The following is a 20,069-nucleotide window of genomic DNA, read 5'->3' as shown; positions in this document are numbered from 1 at the left end:
AGTTTGTATACAGTACATCACTTTAGACAATCTATACATTTAGAGACTGAAGCAAGACTGCGGCTGGAAAACAATGTTTTAAAGCATTACAAATGAGGAGGCGTGAATTAATTATCTAAACTGCGACATGGTCATCTTGCGGAAATATTACCAATGATCCATCAGGTAATCTTTTTCCCTCTCTCTCTCTGTTGGCAAAGTGCTGTCAACAAATATTTTACCTCCACATTCTATAATGCACAGCGCATCGGCCAAAGGCAACTGGATTAGTCCAAAAAGGCACAGTACTTTTTGTGATTGGGTCTGTTTTAGTTTGGATCATATTCGCACCACAAACAAACCGCTCCAGGGTGAATTTGAAAGCGTACACTTTTTTGGTCTGCTTTTGGTGCGCACTCGAGTGCAATGGCTACGTTCACATCTGCCTAAACGAACTGCAAAAACTCTAGTGCGATTCAACTGGACTAAATAAGGCAGGTGTAAATGCACCCTTATAGTATGAAATCTGTCAGATCATGGTGAAGATTGGATTGGTACACACATCTCATAATGTTCGGATGAAAATTTAATCCTAGTTTTCCTAACCCTGAGTATAATGCAATTAGGGCAAATGACATTTAAACGAGTATTTTGCTACTCTTTCTATTTTTATGAGATACATCAATTTAATTTAAGTAATACAATAAAGTAATGCAATTTGTAAAGCATTAAAATTGGTCTGAAATTCAAATGTTAAGAGTAGTTGGAAATGGCAAAAGAATATTATAGAATTGCATTTTCATTTTGCACCAAACTTCATTACAATGGTACATTAAACAATGGTACCATTAGTTTTTAACTTATACAGTAGATTTTTTAGATCTTACACCAGAACAAAATGTGATTTTATTACAGATATTACATACTATATATTGACAGGTTGGATACAGCATACTCCACTTCTCATTCATTTATATGGTCTTTGCAAACAGTGACTAACTGTCACACAACTCTGACAGAAAGTCAATGGATGTTCAAGCTAATGTGATAATTATAAAAAGGTTATGAAAGGCACACGTGATCCTAGCTATTGCATCCAGAAGTTAGCTATTGCATCCAGTAGTTATGCCGCAGTCTCTTGCATCTTCCTACCACAGACCATCACATGATACCATTTTAGAATGAGACCATCAAGAGTTGGATTGATAATTGAGAGATCTTGAATAAATGATGGAATATTCAAAACATTCTGTAAAACAACACCAACACCAAAGATCCTCAGTAAGGTTTAAGTCTCAGGTGGCCAAATGACTATTGACTGATTCCTCATGCTCTCTGAATCATTGTGTTTAATTGAGCCCAGTCTATCTACGTAGGCTTTGTCATCTTGGCTGTTTTAGAAATGGACATCTACACACTGAACTACCCCAGTTAAGGTTAAAACAAAATTGTCAACACGGTAAAATAAGGTATAATACAAACAGAATTACCACTGATACGATCCGACTAAAAAGGGATAGTTCACCCAAATTTGAAAAATATGTCATCATTTACTCTCCTTTTACTTGTTCCAAAGCTGTTTGACTGTTTCTTTCAGTCATCTTTCACTCAAGCAAATTTCTTGTGTTAGCCTAATTGGTTGATGATATCACGTACCAGAGCGAGAGGTGGAAGTAACACACCAAAAAGTTTGTTGTCGACCACCGTAAAACTAGAAGAAGAAATTCTCAATATCATATGGATTTCCTTTCATCAACTAGACACAACGGCCTCATAGCTCCGTGAATGTTGATGCTGTCACTTATTGGTTCACGATCTGTAAATGTAGCTTGTGTGGATGCTACTACGCTACTTACTTAAAATAATACCTACACTACTGAAAAGCTATTGGATTTAGAACATAGCAACACTACCGCCACGCTAGTGAGAGATGTAGTTAAGCTAGTACTCTGGCTCCACGACTGTTTGAAGAAAGCTGGAAACCTGTAGACATTGACTTCTTTAGTATTTGTTTTTCTTACTATGGATGTCAGTGGATACAGATATTCAGCTTTCTTTAAAATAACTTATTTTGTTTTCAACCGGAATAAATAAACTTATAAACGTTTGAAACCACTTGTGTAAGTGAGGCTCTTTAAGCATGAGCTAAATTTAATCTAAATAGCTTTTTCTTACTTTTTTTGACCAAGCTGCACTTGCTGTGACCCTCAGCAATTACATTATTGACTTCAGTGATATAGTTGCTTATTTATTTATTTGTTTACCGTACCTTATTTCTTCCCATGCTAATTCATTTCAAGTATACTTCATCCTGTTAATTTTATAACACTGTGGGATTTGACCTTCTAAGCTTCAGCCAAGAGCCCGACTGCTCTCTCATCAGGAGATTTGCAAAATTAGATTTCTCCCTGTCCTCAGCTAGCCTCCACTTTCACAAAGTTTATTAGCGAGCTTTATTGCGGCTGAGGTTGTAAAATTGATTAGCATAGTAATATTGAACAGCACTCTCCTATTGTGTTCAAAATATAGAACTTTTAATATGTAGGCTCTTGTGAAGGTGTTATGATGTTGAATAAACCGTGAATGATATTTTAGAGCTCTGCATTAGCTGGGAGTTTGAGATTTATAAAGCTAATCGTGTGAACATTTTTTAGCTTAATCTGTGCTAGTTTGTGAATAATTTGAAACTGGTGCAACTCTATCTATCCAGCTGAGCCCTGAGGTGTCTCTAAATGTGTTGATTGGAGCTTAGCCGTGTGTTTGGCTCCTAAAACCCCATTATGAGTGAAGTGGGTGTTACCTGGCATCCATGAATATGTCTCCGAGTCCTACTGCAGGCAGCATGAGAACTGAGAGCCCCAGATGCAGGACTTGCATAGCTGATCACTCTCTGACAGAAGGAAAGCCAGCCAGAAAGAGATGCATACTTACCTACAAAGTCTTTTTATTTTGAAAATGCACCAAATCAGTAAGACTGGAAAGTTCACTTGCATCTCTTAATCATCAGCTGGCCTGATTCTTCAAACCAGGTCTCTCTGTACCCTTTCAAAATGAACCAGATTTTCCTCAGTTAACATGCATAATCATATATTTCTCAGGGACTCAAGTTATTTGGCGGCATGTTTCTCCACCCAGTAGAGCTGTCCAAATGAGATGTTAGTCGTGGCTGATTAGCGTAGATTAACATGAGCTATATTAAGCTGTCACTGAGGCGAACGCAGGCACACCCCAAAATAGCATCCCCTCCACATCCAAACAGTGCATGGTACAGACCTAATGCCTCCCACAGGCCTGTGCTAATCACTCATCCCTTAATCTGCCTTAATTCTGCCCAGCCTGTTTTGCCTCAATCTGGATTGTTTTATTTATTTGACTTTTTTACTTAATCACAGCTTTTCTTTTTCCTTTTTTATATATGTGTTCAAGGTTATTTTAGAAAATTAACACTAAAACTCAAAGTCAAAAATCATTTGGTTACTGAAATGTAATTAAAAATTCACAATAAACGAAAAACTAACTAGATAAAACTAGAAACTGTTACTGAAAAACTAATTTTTCACAAGAATTTCACAACTAATAAGACACTTATTCTGTGATGGACTTTAGGAAATGGATATGTGTTTTCACAACCAAACACATGAGTCAAAATATCTATTTTCTATATAAGGGTATTTCTTCAACTACGGGCACTTTTGTCATATATCCCAAAAAATAAAAAATAAAAAATATATATATATATATATATATATATATATATATATATATATATATATATATATATATATATATATATATATAATTTTGTAAAAATTCCTCTTTCTTTGTCAAATTAACAATAAAACTTACTTTTAAAAAATTTACTACCTTTCTATTATATTTTTTCATATTATTCAACCTCCTTTTATGTGTCAGTTTTCACCTTGTTGCACACCCAGAGTTTTAAACTTCAACAATGAAAATAACATTTTAAAATATTATTTATCTGATATCCATTAATGTATTCTAATTAAGCACTAGTGAAATAATTTAAATATTTTATAGTTATTAATGTGACACTATTACCAATATTATTTTTATACAAAATATAGCTGTCGCACAGCATCAGTGTCATTTCCACCACAACATGTCGCTTTTAAAAGTTTGTGTGAAAGATTATTTAGGTGGTTTCTATGAAAATAAATAGTGCCATCTGAGAATGTGTACAAGATGGGGGGGGGGTTAAAATTTTTATCAACAACACTCGAAGAAAAGTCAAGGTAAATATTGCTTAATAACTTTTTTTTTAATTGCTTTTTTAATATACACATATCTTATACATTTAAGATGCATTGTTTTTTATTGGTTTTATTAGTTAGTGTAAGCTATTCAAACACCGTTTAACTCTCAAGTAAATACAAGTTAACTCTGCTGAACTATAATTACTAAAACTGAAACAAAATTATTTGTAAAAAATGTCTGTATGTTTGCAATGTTACATATTTTGTTATTCCTTTAATATTATTATTATTATTATTATTATTATTATTATTATTATTATTATTATTATTATTAATCATTTCAATCCTCAAATTTAAATACATTTTTGTATTGCTAAATTATGATACAAACACCTGGTGATAATCTGCCAGTACCGTTTTTGTCATTTTTACAGACTTAATTATCTATATATTAATTGTTTTACAATATGTAGGAATGGGTTAAAAACCACAGTGGTTCGAACTGTAGTTCTACCGAGTGACTAAGAAGTTATCAACATGATGGTAAAAAAAACTGTACATTCTACTTATTTGAAAAGACTTTTGAACTCAATACTAAAGGTAATGAGTTATTTTAAATACCTAATTTCTGTAATTAAAATGAAGCAAGTTCACAGTGCTCCATAGATTAGTTGTTGTTGCTTTTTACTCAAATGGTTTGTTGCAATCGGTTTCCTCAAACGATTTGGGTTTTAGAGTACTCAGTTGATTTGAATTATTTTTATTTATTGGGTTTTACTATGCTCAAATTGCTTTATTTACTGAAATGGATTAAATTCACAGTACTCATTAGGATTAGTTTTTTAACTTAAATGGTTTGATTTTCCTTTTTTTTTTTTGGGGGGGGGGGGGGGGGTAGCGGGTTACAGTGTAATATTGAAATAAAACTAATTTAAAAATAACCTTGGTCTGGTTCTGTCACAGGTCGAGTTGGAAAGAGGGAAAATTCTGCATATCAAAGCATTGGCCTTGGGTGACTTGAACAAGTCTGGTCAGAGAGAGGTGTTTTTTGAACTCAACGGCCAGTTGCGTTCAGTCTTGGTCAAGGATACAGCAGCAATGAAGGTAACTGTTTATATTCCCGTCGAGATTGGATTGTTTCATCACAGAAATGCAATTATCCTGACTCAAACACTACACTCAATCATTCAGGCATGTTTCGCAAATGCTCTCTTTTCTCTCTCAAGGTGTGAATAATTTCTGACATAAGCTAAAAGTGATCTTGCTCATGCTGTCATGAGCGTTTATCACTTAAAGACAGGCGTTTTAAAAAAAATAAAAAAATTAGCAGGGCTCACAATGAGTGCTTTCATTAGAAGTCAATAGTGTTGTGTAGGAACGCAGTCAGTGTAAAAATATAATTTGGCAGATTACAGCATGAATTGACACAACTGAAGGTCTCACTTTTATTGCCCACACAAAGCATTTCGTGATTAAGATGATTCATTCATTATAAGATATTCTGTCTGGTAAATAAGCAACCGTATAGTGTGTTCTAGTCTGAAGGATCGTTTCCCGTCTCTGTAGATGCTCGTTTTGTTTGTTACTGTCTTGTTTGGCTTAGTATGTCAGAGTCAGATGCTCCAAACACACTTAGTGTCTTCAGTCACAGATAAGTCAGATTGATGACACTTGCTCAACATATGCTCAATAGAGCTTTCCCTCTGCCTGAACACAGCTAGCAAAAACACTTCTCCTCCTGACACATAAAAGTTCCTTTTTGCAGGTCCAGCATTTGCTTCTGTTGTCTGAAGTTTTGATATCTCTGAAATGAAAGTTAAATCAGATTTATCTCTAGACTGTTTGTCAAAAGGCAATATGAATGGCAGATACTAACACTGTAGCGGATTTCTCCCTTATGTATCAAGGCTGTGAGGTTGAAGAAATCCTGACTATGTAACATAAATTATATTTCATGTTAATGCTTATATTATTTTTAGACATTGTGTTAAATTTTATCTACGTATAAGTATTAACAGTACAATTTTAATTTTATTTTTTTTACGTAATGATGTAACTATATAACAGATTTTTTTCACACTACAGAACTGAACATAATCTTTGATCTTACAATGATAATTAAAGAACTGGTTGTTTCTGCAAGAACATCATTTTCTTTATGCTTTCCTTTGGAAACTATGTCTGTAAAGGGTATTTTAAGCTATTTGAAGTCTAAGATGTGGGAACAGTGATGGAAGAATGACCACACAGTGCAGCTTGCTGTCTAATTATAAACTTACAGTGCATCCAGAAAGTACTCATAGTGCTTCACTTTTTCCACATTTTTTTGAGTTACAGCCTTATTCCAAAATAGATTAAATTAATTTCCTCAAAATTCTACACACAAATCTTATAATGACAATGTGAAAAAAAGATTTTTTGAAATAGTTGTAAATTCATTAAAAAAAAAAAAAAAATTACAGAAAAATAACAAAAAGCAAAGCGCTATATATACTTTCAGGATACACTGTATATTGTCTTACATTACTCTGTGCATATCACTTTATACCCTATAACATGAAAGTTTTGGCTGAATGTTTAAGTATTCATTCTTTGACTTTTGTTTATTTTGTATTACTAGCTAACTAGCTAATTAAATACATACATTTTAAAAGTTATTGAAATATGTAAGGTTGTTTTACATTAAATATGTTAAACTTTAAATAAGACTTTTTCCAAAAGAAAAAATATTATCAGACATACTGTGAAAATGTCCTTGTTCTGTTAAACATAATTTGGCAAATATTTAAAAAAAGAAAAAACATTTAGAGGGGGGCTAAGTATCAAAGTCTAAACTGGAAATAATTTAGCAAAATAACTAAAGACCACAGTCTAAAATGTTGAGCACACCAAAAATAATATGTTGAGGAAAAATATTAAATGAAATTTGTATAAACAGGAAAAATCGAGAGAAACAAAAAATATCATAAAACCTAGTAGAAATTGTGTAGTTTGTAATTTTGTTTTGCAATAACTCTTGTTGTACTTCAAACTATTTTGTATTGGATATATTTTTTTTTATCATTTTAAATGCCTTAAAAAAATTTTCTCTATTTACTACGAAACTGCTAAAAATACAAATTTTTGAAAGGAGGTGTATACTCAATTATGCTGAGCACTGTAGAGAACCAGTAGCTCTGTTTTCCAATGCATTGACTAACAGGTCTCCTGTCCATTGTTGAGAAAAATCAGGTGTATGTGTTGATGTGTTGTGTACAATCCAACACGATCTTGCGGCTTTTTGATTTAGTGGCTAATTGGTATAAATTTGAATGATGCCATTTTTACAATTTAGTATGATTTTAGGGGCTGGATGCATGCAAGTACATTTTTTGTACGACTGAAATTGTACCAACTAGCCACTAAACTGGCAAAACATAAAGTAGTTGTGCTTCCTTGTGAGATTAGGCTGCAACACAATCTGTAAACATATAGCTGAAATATGAGCATCTTTTTACTCATCTCACTTGAACAAACACAGATTCAGTATCTCTTAAAATGAATAAAAACAAATAAATATGAACTCTGAATATTCATTCTTTCAATGTGTCCTGTTTTTTTTTTATGCAATTTAAGAAAGGCAGTGCAGCTGAAAGGTTGTTTTGATTTCATTCAGCCTGTTTATTAACTTCACATTCACAAGATTTACTTTAGATAGTATTATAAACAAGAAAGCCCAACCTATAGATGAAGCAAGTCATTTACAGTTTTTCTCAGTGGCTTTGGTGCATTTCTCACAACACTATTTACATTTGCACTACAGTTAATGCATTTCTCAAAACAATTAGTCATTTGTGCACATCATAGTAGCAGTTTCTCATTCCTTCCAACAAATTGCTATCAAATTGCTTTTGAACTTGCATCATTTGCTTTCACACAACTCTCTGCTATTTATAACATTATCATTCGCTTATGTAATGTCAGTCAAAATTAACTAAACTTGTAAATGCTTAATAGTCATCCCATATAAAACTAATAGTCCTCATTTCATTACTTGAGTCATTGCATACAAAAGAGTTAAACCAGTTGTCAAAATCTGTCAAGTAAATTATATATTTAAAAAAAAAAGTAAATCTTTATTTCCTGAAAATGTCTTTAAAATGTACAATTTCATGAATGATTTACAGACCTGTGTTGTAGGTTCAGTTTCAATATGTTCTGCAATATTGTTTACAGCTGTGCACACCAAAGAAAGTTTGTGTCTGTTGTTAATAATAGTGTATTTATTCTTTTGCACAATGCTGTGAATAAGTTATAATTGCAAAGAGCAAATGCACACATGTGAAACATACACATTCAGTGTCTTGTACTCAGATACCTCACTAAATGCAATGATGTCTAACTTTACTGTTGTTTTTAAATAGCTGTACAAATAGTATACAGTGCTGTCTTGAGCGTTTTCAGGACGTGTCACCAAAATCTGACTTTATTGCATTGGAAAAATGTACAGAGTAAACTGTCATAATGAAAACATTACAAAGTCATTTGACTATCTTGCTTATAAACAGTGGTGTCAGGACTTTTTATTTTGATGACACTGACACTTTGATTGACATCAATAATTGCTTTTGAGGGATGAACTATCCATTTTGAGCATGCAACGCGCTTTTGCAGGTTATCAGCTAGATTTTGCAGTTTGTACTAACTGTTTTGCAGAAATGCATTAGTGTTATGAGAAAAGCACTAAAGCGACTGAGAAAGACTGTAACTTATTTTTTTAAGTAACTAACACTTTTGGTTCCAATTTATAAGAAGTAACACTAGATTATGACATACACTATATGACAAAATCCTTGTTGTATGAGCAACAAATATTAACTTGACTTCTAGTTGATCATTTAGAAAAGTGGCAGAAGGTTGATCCTCCACAGTTCCTGAATGCAAAAATGGTTAAAGTGCTCCAGGATTTGCCAGCCCAGTCACAAGAAATGAAAATTATTGAGCATGTCTGGGGTAAGATGGAGGAGGCTTTAAAGATGAATCCAAAGAATATTGAGGAACTCTAGGAGTCCTGCAAGTATGCTTTCGTTGCCATTCCAGAGAACGTTCGAGGTTACTAAAGTAACCCTTCGTTCCCCGAGGAGGGGAACAGAAGCACTATAAGTGGATTTGATTGTAAAATCCACGCATTGGGAGGTTCGGTTCAGAAGCTACTCGTCTGAAAGAGTATTGAACGGGCCAATTAAGAATGAATTGGCAGCGCAAGCCTGCGCAAGTGAGCGGCATAAGCAATCAACTGAGTATATAAGCTCACCTGGCGCCAGCAGACGCTATCCTTTTTAAGCTGAAGAGACTTTTAACAGCTAAGGGACAGTCATTATGGCGACGGAGCATAGTGCTTCCGTTCCCCTCCTCTGGGAACGAAGGGTTACTTTAGTAACCTCGAACGTTCCCCTTCGGGGGGAACTCCAGCACTATAAGTGGATTTGATTGTAAAATCTACGCATTGGGAGCCCACTGAAAGCGCCATAATGACTGCACCTTACCAACACCCACCATGAGAGAGCGGTCAGGCAAGCGTGACGCACCCAGATCATGAGAGGCGTGGTCCTCCAACGTGCCCTTGGCCCTAACTTATCCCACTTCAAAAGAAGTTTTACGGAATAGGTATCTTTTTTGGGAGTCGCTAGCGTCTAGATAATTCTAGGAATATACGACAGTACGTTGGGAAGCGTGCCATCCCAGTAGGGAGGACGCTGCGGAGACCATCCGCACCCAATAGGGGGAAAAAAATGGAATTACATATGGACTAACCCTGAAAAGGGGGAGTGCGCATAAAAAGGTGGTTAGCAGATAGGGAAAGCACGGGTCCGCCCAGGGGGGAACTTAACCGTGGCGGAAAAAGCATATGGGGATCACCAGCGGGGATCGGCCATAGCAGGCACCTACCCAAAACGCGGGCTGACCAGCGGGCAGACCTACTACGTAATGGGCCAGCAAGTGACTCCTCCGCTGAGTCAGTGCTGGGGGCCTCGGAGGAATCTGCAGGGCTCACCGAATGGGGAACTTTACTGACAGACAGGAGGGTGCACATCTCTCCGTGTTAGGGAAAAAAGGCACCGCAAGCGTGTACAACACCTACCGAGTTGTTTCCTCAATCACCAAAGGTACCTAACACCCTTGAGGAAACCGGCTCCACTCGCAGATTATAAAATCTTGCAAATGTGTTGGGTGTCGCCCAGCCCGCAGCTCTACAATGTCTGTTAAAGAGGCGCCACGCGCACACGCCCAAGAGGATGCAACGCTCCGAGTGGAGTGCGCATGCACTCCCGGGGGGCGCGGCTGGCCTCTGCTCAAATAAGCACATGAAATGGCCTCCACAATTCAGTGGGGTAAACGTTGTTTAGACACGGCACTTCCCTGCTGCCGTCCGCCATAACAGACAAAGAGCTGCTCAGAAGATCTAAAGTTCTGAGTACGGTCCACATAAATGCGCAGAGCACGAACTGGACAAAGTAAGGACAGGGCTGGGTCTGCCTCCTCCGGGGGCAGCGCTTGCAGGGTTACTACCTGATCTCTAAAAGGAGTGGTAGGAACTTTGGGCACATAACCCGGGCGGGGTCTCAGAATAACGTGAGAAAATCCCGGCCCGAATTCCAGGCACGAGCCACTGACCGAAAATGCCTCCAGGTCCCCGACCCTCTTAATGGAGGCCAACGCGACCAGCAGAGCTGTCTTCAGGGACAGAAATCTTAAAGATACTGTATCGAGTGGCTCGAAGGGATCAAATCGCAGGCTTGTGAGAACGAGGGCGAGATCCCAAGAGGGCGTGAGAGGGGGGCGAGTTGGATTAATTTGGATGATGAGGTTATGCTTTCCCACGGTGCCGCCAGCCACCGCGTCATGGTGACCGGAGATGGCAGCAACGTAAACCTTGAGAGTGGAGGGCGACAGCCTGCTGTCCAGCTTCTCTTGAAGGAAAGAGAGCACAACACTGATCTGGCAAGATCGGGGGTCTTCTCTGCGAGAGACACACCACTCAGTGAATAGACTCCACTTCAGGGCGTAGGCGAGCCTCGTGGAAGGGGGCTCTAGCCTGAGTGATGGTATCAACCACCGCGGGCGGCAGGTTACCTAAGTCTTCCTCGCGTCTATGGACCACACGTGGAGGTTCCAGAGATCGGGACGAGGGTGCCAGACGGTGCCTTGTCCCTGAGAAAGTAGGTCCTCTCTCAAAGGGATCTGCCAAGGGAGGGCCGTCGCGAGGAGGGAGAGCTCTGATATCCAGGTTCGGTTGGGCCAGAGGGGCGCAACTAACAAAACCCGCTCCTCGTCCTCCCTGACCTTGCACATTAACTGCGCGATCAGGCTCACTGGGGGAAACGCATACTTGCGTACGCCCCGAGGCCAGCTGTGGGCCAGTGCATCCGTGCCGAGAGAGCCCTCGGTCAGGGAATAAAACAACTGGCAATGAGCGTTCTCGGGGGAAGCAAACAGATCGATCTGGGCCTCCCCGAATCGCACCCATATCAGCTCGACAGACTCTGGGTGGAGTCTCCATTCTCCAGAGTGAATCTGCTGCCGTGAGAGCACATCGGCTGCACGGTTGAGCATACCTAGGATGTGAATGGCGCGCAGCGACTTCAGCCGCGGGTGACTCCAGAGGAGCAGACGGCGGGCAAGCTGAGACATGCGGCGAGAGCGCATACCCCCCATGCGGTTGATATACGCCGCCGCCGCCATACTGTCCGTCCTGACCAGCATGTGTTGCTGCCCCAGCGCCGGAGAAAAACGGCGGAGAGCAAGGAACACTGCCAACAGCTCTAGGCGATTGACGCGCCAATGCAGCTGGGCACCTACCCACAGGCCCGCAGCTGCATGCCCGCGACACACGGCTCCCCAGCCTGTGCTGGAAGCATCTGTCGAAACAACAACATGACTGGACACCTGTCCCAGAGGCACACTGGCCTGCAGGAACGAGGGATCGTTCCAGGGGCTGAGGGTGCGGCGACACAGCGCAGTAACAGAGACTCGGTGTGTGCCCACATGCCATGCGCGTCTCGGAACTCGATCTTGAAGCCAGTGCTGAAGTGGTCTCATATGGAGCAATCCGAGCGGCGAGACAGCCGCAGCGGAAGCCATATGCCCCAGGAGCCTCTGAAATTATTTCAGTGGGACCACTAACTTGCTGTCGAGCTCCCTCAGACAGTTCAGCAGCAGGCGAGCGCGCTCTCCGGAGAGGCGCGCTACCATGGTGACCGAGTCCAGCTCCATCCCGAGAAAAGAGATCCTCTGCACCGGGGCGAGATTGCTCTTTTCCCAGTTGACCTGCAACCCCAATAGGCGGAGATGCCGGAGCACCTCGTCTCTGTGCGCAGTCAATTGCTCCCGAGAGTGGGCTAAAATCAGCCAGTCGTCGAGATAATTGAGTACGCGGATGCCCGCAAGCCGCTAGGGCACCCTCCGCGAGTTTGGTGAAGACCCGCGGAGACAGAGAGAGCCCGAAGGGGAGGACCTTGTACTGCCATGCTCGACCTTCGAACGCAAACCGTAGAAACTGACGGTGGCGTGGAAGAATGGAGACATGAAAATACGCATCCTTCAGGTCTATGGCTGCAAACCAATCCTGAGGACGAACGCATCAGAGGATGCGCCTCTGCGTAAGCATTCTGAACGACAGCTTGTGAAGGCAGCGATTCAAAACGCGCAGATCTAGGATTGGCCGTGACCCACCGCTCTTTTTGGGTACGATGAAGTACGGGCTGTAAAACCCGCTCTCCATCTCGGCTGGAGGTACCGGCTCGATTGCACCCTTTGCCAGGAGGGCAGCAATCTCCTCTCGCAAGACAGGGGCGGACAGGGGATTGACCCTGGTAAAATACACGCCCGTAAACCTGGGAGGCCGTTTGGAGAACTGTAGTTCGTAGCCGAGTCTGATCGTGCGTATGAGCCACCGCACCGCACCGCTGGCCCGCGCTAACCAGGCAGGCAGAGCCCTCGCTAATGATGTCATCGCAGCAATCGTTGACGTACCCGCGGAGGGGCAGCGAGGAGCGGGTGTGCTGATCCGGGGAGCGCGAGGGGCCCACAGAAGAGCTGGAGGAGAGCGTTTCGCTCTGGCTCCGCACCCTGACTCCTGCGCGAAGCGGGTGTGCTGATCCGGGGAGCGCGAGGGTCCCACAGAAGAGCTGGAGGAGAGCGATTCGCTCTGGTTCCGCACCCTGACTCCGGAGGGGGGGCTTGGGGGCTGGGAGAAGGGAGACCGTCCCCCCAGCGCCCGCGAGCTGCTGGCGGAGCATGCAGACCTTGCGAGCTGAGAGGCGGTGCATCCCAGGCTGGCAGGGCCTGCAGTGCCCGTGAGCCACTGGCGGAGTGCACTGAACCTACAAGCTAGAGAGCTGAGCTCAAACTGGCAGATTTCGGGCTGTCACCTCCGGAGAAGTGGAAAAGTGCCCTTTCATTTCATGGCAGTAAAAAGTGCCGTTGGAAATGGCGCCCCGCCCTCCAGCGAGGAAAGAGCAAGTTCCCTCCTCTCCAGATGACCTGTCCCAGGGACGCTTCGCGGTCCGTTGCCAGACTTAGCGGCGTTCTGGGCAGGGGGAGTGGCCTGCTTCCGAGGTGCTCGACGCACTCGCTTCGCCAGAGGCGAGTGCGGGGGCGGTGCAGCTCTCGTAGGCAGGCGCCATCGGCGAGGAGCAGGTATGGATGGCACGGCGGGCGGAGCGGGCTTACGGGGCCGCCGATTAGACATCACCCATTGGACTGCTCTCTCACTGCCTCGAATTCCTGGGTGAATTCGCAGACTGTGTCGCCGACCAGCTTGGGATATGGGCGAGTCAAGAAAGCGGACTTTGTCAACTTCGCGCATATCAACCAAGTTTTGTTAGAGGTGGGGCTTCTGGACCACTAGTGTGGACATCGTCCTCCCCAGAGCACACGCAGCGGACTTAGTAGTCCGAAGAGCTTAGTCGTCTGCGGTGCGAAGCTCATAAGCCTGGGTTGGACCCACCCTCGTGCAGCTCGGCCAGCGCCTGCGCTTGGTAGCGCTGGACGGTGGCTATCGCATGCAAGGCGGATGCAGCCTGGTCCGTAGCTTTGTAAGCTCTAGCTCCGAGGGAGCCGAAAACTCACAGGCTTTGGATGGGAGACGAGGCAGACCCCGCCAAGAAGAGGCGCTGTGCGGATTAACCGCCATCGCACACTCAACCTGAGGAATCGCCACATACCCCCTGGCTGCTCCACCACCAAGAGTCGTGAGGGTGGAGGGACACGCAGCACGAGCAGAAAAAAGGTGCTCTTTAAGACCGCGTGAGCCTACTGTGCGTCGCCGGGAAGAAGGGAACGCCCCTCTAGTCGGTCCGGCCGCGGAGCTGGGGGATAAACCATCTCCAACCCACGGCCGAAGCAGCCCGGGAAAGCACGGCTAACACGTCCGTTTCAGTATCCGTTTTGACAGCGCTCACCTGCCCGAAGGGGGCGAGCGGGTCCGGATCATCGTCGGACAATGAAAGCCCACCCTCCGATGCCGCGGAGGACATCTGATCTCCGGTGTCAGCGAGCGTGAGAGCTACCATCTGATTAGACGGATCACTCCCAGCGCCCGAAGCTTGGATGGAGCGCTTGGAGGAGCGAGAGGTCCGCGAGCCCTTAGGCGGCGGATTATCTCTCGCTGGAACCCTCAGATCTGCCCGAGCGCCCGCTACAGAACAGGGGGCGACTGGGGTGGCTCGCTCTCTCACGAGAGTTTGCCGCGATCTCAACTGCGCGACGGTCATGGCATCATAGTGACGACATGAACCGCCTCCGAGTACCACATTAACATGCTGGACCCCCAAACATGTAATGCAGTGATCGTGCCCATCATCCGGAGCCAGGAAACCCCCGCAACCAGAAACGCACAGTCGGAGTGCCGTCCTGAAAAGGACGTGCTGCACGACTGTGTTGCTCTTTTAGGATGCTTTGCAACAATACGCACCGCTCTGGAGGACCGGACCCAAAGGGACGCCAGGCAAGGGAGAACCCAGCTCGACCATCTGCCGCTGTGTGGACTCGCTCTGGACCGGGAGACACTCGTTCGCTCGAAGTGGCTGTAGACAGCAGGAGGAACCCTCATGAAGCTCGATCAGAAAAGTCTCTGAAGCGAAAAGGATAGCGTCTGCTGGCGCCAGGTGAGCTTATATACTCAGTTGATTGCTTATGCCGCTCACCTGCGCAGGCTTGCGCTGCCAATTCATTCTTAATTGGCCCGTTCAATACTCTTTCAGAGAGTAGCTTCTGAACCGAACCTCCCAATGCGTGGATTTTACAATCAAATCCACTTATAGTGCTGGAGTTCCCCCCGAAGGGGAACTTCTTTAATAAGTGATTTGGGCCATTGTAGAGATGTGTGGATGCAGTCCTCCAAGATCATGGGAGTCATACACAATATACATTCTTTATCCACAGCACCATGAATTAATTTTCTATACTGGACATTATTTCTGTTCAGTGACAAGACTTTTGTCTAAGCAAAGCCATACCGTACTGTCATAATGAAATCATTCAAAATAAAGGCATGATCATATTTTATTTTGGTAAAATAAACGTAATCCAGAGGCCTTTGCTTTTCGTATGGGCCACTTCTGATACCAAAAGATCAACTAGAAGTCAAGTTATTTTTTGTTGATCCTTAAACCTGGATAGATGACAAAAAGTAACTTGCCCCCAGACTGCTTAGATGGCTAGTTCATTCATGCACAATTTACTTTTTTTAAAGCTTTTCTTCCTCTAAAGTTTCTTCCTCTGTTGAACATAAAATATATGATATTTGAATAAAGCTAGAAATCTGTAACCACTGATTTCCATTGTATTTGTTTTTTTGTACGATAGAAGTCAAAGTTTACATGTTTTAAATGTTCTTCCAAATATCTTATTTTGTGTTCAACAGAGGAAAGAAAATCTTAAAGGTTTGTAACTACTTGAAGGTGAGTAAATAATGAGTAAATATGTCTGTTTAAAAGAAACAGAATGATGTAGTGATAAAAATGCCTGGGCTGGTTTTCCATGCAGCATTTCTACTTTTTTATTACTTATATTCCTGTTTGCAACCCTGATTGTAAATATTTACATGCTCAAAAGTCTTTCTTTTATTCCTTCATTTATTCATGTATGTTTCTCGAAGCAGAAATTGATGTCTGAAAATAGTTGAGAACGAGTGTAAAAAAAGGATTCAGTTGCATCTGATCTCCCCTGTTGTGATCTAATTCTGTGTTCTGCTCCGCCAGGAGATGCACTTTCACCCTAAAGCCTTGAAAGACGTCCGGGGACAGGTTGGAGCGCCTATGCCTGGTAAAGTGGTGGAAGTAAAGGTGAAGGCAGGCCAGAAGGTGGAGAAAGGTCAGCCTCTCTGCGTCCTCAGTGCAATGAAGATGGAGACAGTCGTCAACTCGCCAATCTCTGGCATCATTTCCAAGGTGCATGTCAATGCCGACAGCAGCCTGGAAGGGGAAGATCTTATCTTAGAAATAACTGAATAAAGTTTGTTTTTTAAATCCCAGCTTAATGGCTGCTCTTCAGAAGGCCAGTTTTAGAGTGATTCTGTAATTCAGTGGACTGATGGTGTTGTAATTGCGAATGATTTTAAGATTTCTACTCTTCTAAGGGTTCTAGGGTCAAGAATTCTAAGGGTCAAATTCAAAAAACTTACTAAAAAATAACTGCTGCTATTTTAAAACAGAAGCATATTTTACGGTATATGCAACCAAGAACTAGAGAAGGCTTTGGTATTCGGTTTAACAAGAGAAAAGATTTTTCTTTATTTTTCTTTTTTTTCATTTTTTTTTTAAGTTAATTAAAAAGGTTTGTTATAAATTCAAACAACAGTATCTGAATTTACATGGATGTTTGTGCAACTGTATTTGTGTATGTGTGTGAGAGAGAGTTTGAAGAGGAACAGCAGTTTCATATTAACGTCGTATTAGTGGAGCGTAAAATCTATTTTGAAGTGTTTAAAATATTAATACCAGCAGATATTTGAGTACTTGCACATTAAGCACAGTGTTGTCGTGCTAACATTGTTCATGATAGCATGATTAAAACCAGTTATATTGAGCGATAAGCAATACAATTCAAATCCAGCTATTATTTTGGATTTGTTTGTTACAAAGAGTATAGCTAATAGGATAAACCTTTGTAATGATTATTAATTTTTGAAAGTTATAGCACAACAAATGCAATGTCATCTCACTTTCATTCTGTTTTCCTTTTTAATCACTCTATCACCTTTGCACCACAGAAGGGCTCAGATTTGCACAGCCACTGTAAATGAACAGCGAGTCATTACACAGGCAATGATGAAATAAACAAATGCTAAATGTATCTGTGGTGCAGCGAAGAAAAGCTTCATTTACAAATACTCCTTCGAAATGTTTGCAAATGTAGTTGTGTAATATGTTTACATAGATCCCATTTTAAAGCTCAAACAATGTGCTTTTGTCTTTCAGCAGAATTCTGTTTAAAGCATTCCCTGTTTTAATACTGCAGAAACAGAGACCTTAATTGTGCATAATCACTGGTGGGCTGTTAATAATGGAAGAGTCTTCAGTCTGTGTTATTAATGATATGCTGCACAGGATAGTTCATACTTGACCTTGAAATAAGCTTTGATTATAGGTATAAATAGGAACTCCACTGTGATTTTCCAGGTGGAAGCTGGAATTATTTAAAATTGAGAATCCAGAGTTTATGGACATAGAAATGGTTAAACTGATTTGAGGATACATGTGTTTATATACTAATATTTTTGCATGTTTCAGTTTTTCTGATGGTTTGTCATATGATACGAAAGCCAGACCACTCCCTTTACCTAAGATACAGAAAGAGATATGAACTAGAACTTGAAGCTACTCAATTCTGTTTGAATATTCAGTTATAGTTGTTTTGATGTTTACAAGTGAACCAGTAAGAATCTTTGATGTTCTTTTTGCAACCAAAAGCTTTTGGATTTAATATGGACCATTCCTATTGAACTAACAAGACCAACTTATTGTACACAGATGAAGGTAACTTAATTATCTAATATCATCTATTGCCTATCAAGCTTCTTCTATGCTTTTGTGAGAACTACTTTTCAATTTGTCAGTTCTCCGTGTAGGTGGGGAACTGAGGAAATTCAGTCCTTGAGTTTTCATTAAGGATTTCTTTATTGAAGCTGAAGAAGTAAATCTATGAATGTTTTAATAACTGAATGTTTAAAAGTGAATGTTTTTTTCTGATCTCTGTATTTGGATGATGTTTAATTTGAATCATGCTCTATTTACATTGTTTGTTTCCTGCTTTTTTCTGTTTTAAAATGTGTTGTTTATGTTGGAGATATGTTAAAAAATAAAGAAATTGTGCAATAAATTGAATAAAGAATTACAATTGAATAAAACACAAGGCTCTTACTCAATAGTGCAACACAGGCTCATTTTGAAAACGTAGCCCTATATACGTTTCTGGACGTAGCGAGTTATGTAGCCAGAGCATTTTTGTTTTTAAAACGAACACTATACGGAGCAGTATGACATCATTCCTTTTCGTACTACCAGCTGACCGCTTGCCTTCATGTGGACGGCTTTCCCGCTGTTACGAGTTTGTCCTGTAGCTTGACACGTATGCCAGCGAACTTGAGATGTAGAGTTGACTGCAATGATGGGGTTCGAATTTGGTGAAGAACGATTCCAGAAAGCAGGTCAGACAAAAACAGAAGCAAAACAAATAAAACAAGTAAATAACGGGGTGAGAATATGGTAAAATCTGAAAAAGTGGTAAAAATTAGGGTTTTTTCTTTTTCTGGATTGCTTTTCAAAACAGTGTTGGATAGGTTTAGGGAAGGGGCTGGGAGAGGGCATCAGTTGGTGGGTCAGTTATTCAGTCGACAGCGGCCTCTGGTTGATTTACGTGAAAAGAGCAAGCATGAATGGCACTGGCAAGATCTGAAAAAGTGTACACAGCAGCCTCTCAGGGATTCATGAAAACAAAAACTAAAAAAAAGTAGCTCCTGGGACCACACCTGTCAACCCTCCCATTTTTTACTGTATTTTTAATCAAAGGGTGGCTATAAACATTAAAGAGCCAATCTTCATTATATGTAGCCCATACTGAAGAACCAACAGGGCATTCCCCTTGCTCTTAAACGTGATTTTGGTCTGTGCTTTCATCTTATTTAGGCATGAAAGCACTTTGAAATAAATATAAAAATGGCAGGATCCCCTTCCTCTCCATTACAGGCATCTTCGCCCCTCCTATGCAGTCCTCAAAACTGTTCATGTTAGCAGTGCGTGACTGTCAGCTGGCTTCATAGTTATAAATAGACGCTGTTTCCTAAATGGAATTTTGTACAAGTGATTAGAAGCGGATCAAAAGTGAATACTCTGGGTTTCAGGTGCATGATTGAACAGAAAGATACACATAATTATGTAATCATGTCGATCTTGGTGGAATTTCTTTTAAACAATAAATTTTATCTTTGAACATAAACACTTAGGAAAGCAATTGAAAACTTTCATTATGAATCTGTGCATTTTTAAAGTGACACCTCTGTTGTTTAATGTAATCATATTAAAAATCTAAATGAGATTTTCATTTGCTGCTCTTTAATCAGAATTGTTTAAGGGCCTACTCACTCTATGCTATACGAACTGTGCCCAGGCCCGTTTTCTAGATAACTTGAGAGGTGTGAGTGCTCTGAATCTGGCTCAGGCACAGTTCACTTGGCCGACCCTGGCCCGGTTGAAAGAGGTGTGCTAGAGCGCGGTTCACTTGGGCTTTTGAGCGGTACACTTAGGGCCTACTCACACTATGCCATACGTACCGTGCCCAGGCCCGTTTCCCGGATCGTTTGAGAAGTGTGAGTGCGCTGAATCGGGCTCAAGC

At 41.5% G+C, this 20,069-nt stretch overlaps 1 protein-coding gene across 3 annotated transcripts in view; it reads left to right on the top strand.

The window, feature by feature from the left end:
* pcxb (pyruvate carboxylase b) overlaps window positions 1-18,576 on the top strand; it is a 359,237-nt gene extending 340,661 nt beyond the window's left edge. For 2 of the 3 annotated variants that reach the window (XM_087259874.1, XM_087259875.1), the window contains 2 exons: window positions 5,160-5,300; window positions 16,439-18,557. In XM_087259874.1, the coding sequence (XP_087116000.1) occupies window positions 5,160-5,300; window positions 16,439-16,690 (393 nt within the window). In that variant the 3' untranslated portion in view covers window positions 16,691-18,557. 3 annotated transcript variants of the gene reach the window in all.
* Window positions 18,577-20,069: the final 1,493 nt, after the last annotated feature.

Source organism: Danio rerio, chromosome 7 (assembly GCF_052040795.2).
Source record: "Danio rerio strain M-AB ecotype USA chromosome 7, GRCz13ab, whole genome shotgun sequence".
In the NCBI taxonomy this organism is placed as follows: Eukaryota; Metazoa; Chordata; class Actinopteri; order Cypriniformes; family Danionidae; genus Danio; species Danio rerio.
This window is presented reverse-complemented; position numbering and strand designations above follow the sequence as displayed.